The sequence below is a fragment of the Etheostoma spectabile genome, unplaced genomic scaffold (assembly GCF_008692095.1).
Source record: "Etheostoma spectabile isolate EspeVRDwgs_2016 unplaced genomic scaffold, UIUC_Espe_1.0 scaffold505, whole genome shotgun sequence".
Classification (NCBI taxonomy): Eukaryota; Metazoa; Chordata; class Actinopteri; order Perciformes; family Percidae; genus Etheostoma; species Etheostoma spectabile.
In genome coordinates this window covers 67,807-73,440 of record NW_022605622.1, presented here as the reverse complement: position 1 = coordinate 73,440, position 5,634 = coordinate 67,807, and the positions used below count along the sequence as shown (strand labels likewise).

The 5,634-nt window shown below is 39.5% G+C and overlaps 1 protein-coding gene across 1 annotated transcript in view; it reads left to right on the top strand.

The window, feature by feature from the left end:
* The window catches only part of plekha3 (pleckstrin homology domain containing, family A (phosphoinositide binding specific) member 3), a gene marked incomplete at its 5' end in the record, with an annotated part of 19,939 nt that extends 14,788 nt beyond the window's left edge, over window positions 1-5,151 (top strand). Inside the window, 2 exon segments of the mRNA XM_032511895.1 lie at window positions 1,838-1,932; window positions 2,943-5,151. Coding sequence (XP_032367786.1) covers window positions 1,838-1,932; window positions 2,943-3,052 — 205 coding nt within the window. The 3' untranslated portion in view covers window positions 3,053-5,151.
* Window positions 5,152-5,634: the final 483 nt, after the last annotated feature.

The window sequence follows — 5,634 nt, the reverse complement described above, 5'->3', positions numbered from 1 at the left end:
ACTTTTTTACAACTATGACTTTTTTTTATTACTTTTTTACAATATGCTATACTATGACTTTTTTTATTACTTTTTTACGGCATTCTATACTATGACCTTTTTAGGACATGCTATGACTTTTTTACAACATGCTATATTACGACTTTTTTACGACATGCTATAATATGACCTTTTTACAACATGCTTAATTAGGACTTTTTTAAACTTGACTTTTGCTACTTTTTTAAACATGCTATACTATGATTTTTTTAAACAGCAATTTTGACTGTTTTACGACATGTATATATGCTTACAACATGCTATAATTGACTTTTTACAACTGACTTTTGATTACTTTTTACAACACTATACTGGCTTTTTCAAAAATGCTATTACTATGACTTTTTTACAACATGACTATATTGACTTGGTTGACAAACATGCTATACTATGACTTTTTACTAATAGTGCTATATAGGACTTTTTACAACATGCTATAATTATGACTTTTCAAACATGCATTTATGACTTTTTTACAAACATGTATATAATATGACTTTTTTACAAATGCTTATTAGGACTTTTTACAACATGCTATAATAGACTCTTTTTACACATGCTAATACTAGGACTTTTTACAACATGCATATTGACTTTTTTCAACATAGATAGATGACTTTTTACAACTATTTTATTACTTTTTTACAACATGCATATACTATGATTGTTTACGACCTATACTAGACTTTTTAACACAGATATAAATGTGTTTCAACATGACTTTTATACTTTTACAACATACATATATGGACTGTTTGTTACAATATGCATATTATGACTTTTTTACAACATGCTATTATGACTTTTTACAACATGCTATATGATGACTTTTTTACAACCTGCTATCTATGATTTTTAACAAGATATTATGACTTTTTTACAACATGCTATATTATGACTTTTACAACATGCTATACTATGATTGTACAACATGATATTTTATTACTTTTTTACAACTGCTATACTATGACTTTTTTACAACATGATTATGACTTTTTACACATGCCATTATATGACTTTTTTACAACATGCTATATTATGACTTTTTACAACATGCTATACTATGACTTTTTTACAACTATGACTTTTTTTATTACTTTTTTTACAATATGCTATACTATGATTTATTTACGACATACTATACTATGACTTTTTTACAACATGCTGTAATATGACTTTTTTACAACATGCTATACTATGACGTTTTTACGACATGCTATACTATGTTTTTTTACGACATGCTGTACTATGTTTTTTTACGACATACAATACTATGACTTTTTTACAACATACTATACTTCGACTTTTTTACAACATACTATACTTTGACTTTTTTACAACATGCTATACTATGACTTTTTTACAACATGCTATCTTATGATTTTTACAACATGCTATACTATGACTTTTTTACAACATGCTATACTATGACTTTTTTACAACATGCTATCTTATGATTTTTACAACATGCTATACTATGACGTTTTTTCGAGATGCTACACCATGATTTTACACACAATGAAGGATGTCTATTTTATCCAAAACAAAAGATGTTTGATTAAGATGATCTTTGCAGATGTGTACACTGTCCTATAAAAAGATGTCTGGGGAAATAAAGTAAAGGGTTAATTAGTGGTGATCGGTTTCTCTCCTTGTGGTTTCAATATGAAGTATGAAATTTGCCTCTGTGTTTTGTTACCGTAAAGAAAAAGCAACTTTCCTACAGCGGACATCTTAAATTTAACTGCCCAAAACACTAAGAGAAAACTACCTATCTTATCATTTTCTTTTCTCTCAGGTCAGGTGTTCCCAAGGAGTACCTGAGTGGAGGTCAAAGGTCAACTCAGCGCAGGAACCGGACATGCTCCGACAGCTCCGTTTACGACACTGAGCGTAAGACACACTCCCTTTTTTAGACCCAAATACTACATATCGCTTTTAATAACAAAATACTATTTATTCGAGCCCCCTTTTGCACCATGCTCCATAAATAAAATAATAAAGAAAATAACTATCATAATTATAATTTACTCCTGCATACTTTGCACACTTTATTGCACTATTGTCTCAACCTGCCTATATTTGTTGTGTGAGTAAGCGCATTGTGAGCAATGCTCTCCAAAGCAAGATTCCCTGTATGTGTCCTCATACCTGGCGAGTACAACTGATTCGAAGTCTGAAAATGAAGAGTGGAGGAGGAGGGAAGGAGTGTTAGAACATCCCCATCTGACGTGTAGAGAACACACAGTACAGAGATGATAGTCCAAGACAAGACAGAGTCCAGAATGGTTCGAGTCCAAGACAAGACAGAGTCCAGAATGGTTCGAGTCCAAGACAAGACAGAGTCCAGAATGGTTTGAGTCCAAGACAGAGTCCAGAATGGTTTGAGTCCAAGACAAGACAGAGTCCAGAATGGTTCGAGTCCAAGATAAGACCTAGTCCAAAAAGGTTTGAGTCCAAGACAAGACAGAGTCCAGAATGGTTTGAGTCCAAGACAAGACAGAGTCCAGAATGGTTTGAGTCTTAAGATAAGACTGAGTCCAAAAAGGTTTGAGCCCAAGACAAGACAGAGTCCAGAATGGTTCGAGTCTAAGATAAGACTGAGTCCAAAGAGGTTTGAGTCCGAGTCAAGACCGAGTCCAGGACAGAATAAAGGTCTTATGCATGACAGTATCAAGACAATCATTTTGGGATTAACTTTCCCTCCAATATTATTATCAACATAATAAAGACACCTGGACTTGGTTGTGAACAAAAGCCATATTGGGCAAGACCAGCGGCTGAGACCGAGACAAGTCCGAGTCCAAATACTAGCAAGTCCAAGACAAGTCCGAGACCATAAAAAAACGGTCTTGAGTCCGGACTCGAGGTTGACGCGTGTATTCACTTCCTGTTTGTTCCAGGTATGCTGCCCGGTGTCAACGGGGACTCGTCTTCCATTCCCGAAGAGAGAGGAGGCATGAGCCCCCCAAAGACCACACTGACTGACACGGACACAGACCTGTCCATCTGAAGACCTGACGTCCATCGCAACCCTGCTAGACTCTGAGAGGACAAATTGACAGACATTGGACCTCCACTGGGATTGTCCTCTGAAGTCAGCTGGTTGCCAAACACACGCACTTTTGGAATCATAATGACTCTTTTCCTGAAGCCTGTCTTATGGGTTTCAGTTGCACAGGACACACTGGGGAGACAGAAAAGACAGCAGGAAAGACCTGAACCTGAGACAAAGACAGGAAAAGACACTATGGACACACTCTTGGGGATCATGGTAGCCTCGGAGTTGGGCAGGATTGTAATCTGAAGCTCAAATCTGTGAATGAAAATGGCGGTTTCTGTCAAATATGTGATGTGTAGTAGGCAGCTCCCTGGTATTTTATGAATTAGAATAACTGGATTGATGGTCCACGTCTTTAAAAAGGGACCCAATAATGTGCGGGAAGTGCTGAATTTTTGAGGACATGTCTCCTAAAGGTTTGTTTTCGTGGCGTTTTGATGGGACGTTGAAATCAAAAGCATCTTCTTGTATAATTTCTGCTTTTTCCACATACTCAAGAACTTGCCAAGCATCTTCTACATTCTTCTTCCAGGCCAGTTGTGCTTAGGGGATGAAACCAGACTCATAAGATGGCGTCTCTGAAGGTTCCTGAAGCCTCTGGTCTCTGGTCTCTGCCACAGCATACTCACCTATGTCTTTTCCACCAAGGCAGTTCTGGTGCTGGTTCAGAGTCGGTGCCAAATATGGAACCGGTTCTTGGCTTTTCCACACAAATAAACCTGGTTCCGGGCCAAGAACACGGGTTCCACCTCAGCACCAACTCAGCGCTGGTCTAGAGATAAGAACCGGTTACGTCAGGTGCTGGGCCCGGGTCCCGATAGGCTTTTTGACGTGGCCCTGCTCTGGCTCCAAGGCTGTGGAAAATCCAGCTGGTTCTTAGAGAACTGGCGAGTAGAACCAGCACCAGAACCAGCACCTGGTTAGCCCTGGTGGAGAAGACCTATCAGAGAGCTGCGGCTCTTCAGATGCCTTTTTGTTTGTGTTTTTTTTGGGGGGGTTTTGCACTAATCTAACACATTAAATGTGCCGCCATGCTTCTTCTCCATAGTTGATCTGGTCCCGCTCGGCTCCAGACTGGGCTCCAGACTGGGCTCCAGACTGGGCTCCAGACCGGGCTCCAGACTGGGCTCCAGGCCTCCTGCACTCCAAAGACAAGTCAGATCAGACGAACAAAGTCTCTAAATTACAGATAGGTGGGAATATGTGCAAGTTACTGCCGTTTATTTTTTGTATTTGAACACAATTTTTGGGATTTTCTTGCCTTTTTTCTTCTTTTTTTCGGTGATGAATTCCAGCCAAACATGAACCTTAAACGACAGAACGATCAATGCACTGCAAGAAAGCAAAAAGACAAATCAAATAAATTAACCCCCGTGTTGTCCTCGGGTCAAATTTGACCCATTTTCAGTTTCTTCATCACAAAAAAAATGGGCCTTCGAAATAAGATGAAAATGTCAACGTTAGAAATATCAAATAAATTGGAAAAAACATCAAAAAAAAGGACGCACAACATGACAAAAATGTCAATTCCAAGACAAGTCCAACACCAGGACTAGTGGAGTCCAAGACAAGACCGAGTCCAAAATGGTTTGAGTCCAAGACAGAGTCCAAAAAGGTTCAAGTCCGAGTCAAGACCGCGTCCAAATAGGTTTGAAGCCGAGTCAACGTCTAATGCATGACAGTATCAAGACAATCATTATTATTAATCTCCAATATTATTATCAACATAATAAAGACACCTGGACTCGGTCGGGACCTAAAGCCATGTCTGGCAAGACCAGCGGCCGAGGCCGAGACAAGTCCGAGTCCAAATACTAGCGAGTCCGAGACAAGTCCGAGACCACAGAAAAACGGTCTCGAGTCCAAGACCGGACTCGAGTACTACAGCCCTGGAATACACTTTGGATGAGTTCAACAGTGCGTTCAGACGATGCCTTTAGCACACATGGTAGTCAAAGAGACGTCCAGGTAGCTGTTGGTCCCCTGCCAAAGCAAACTTAGTGGAGCGCGTGTCTTTTTAAAGGGGACTAATCTGAACCAAAGCAAACATTAGTGGAGCGCGTGTCCTTTTTAATCTGAACCAACACAAACATTATGACGATTAGCAGATCCAAGCAGTGAAAACACTGACAGGCGTCCGCAAACTATGTTGCACTTTACTACGATCTGGGGATCCAGTTTCCCTGGTCTTGTAAACCCGCTTTGCTGTTTATCCCTCATGTTGTCTTCATGTTGTCTTCATGTTGTCTTCATGTTGTCTTCATGTTGTCCTCATGTTGTCTTCATGTTGTCCTCATGTTGTCTTCATGTTGTCCTCATGTTGTCTTCATGTTGCCCTCATGTTGTCCTCATGTTGCCTTCATGTTGTCCTCATGTTGTCCTCATGTTGTCCTCATGTGTCCCCATGTTGCCCTCATGTTGCCTTCATGTTGTCTTCATGTTGCCCTCATGTTGTCCTCATGTTGTCTTCATGTTGTCTTCATGTTGTCCTCATGTTGTCCTCATGTTGTCTTCATGTTGCCCTCATGTTGTCC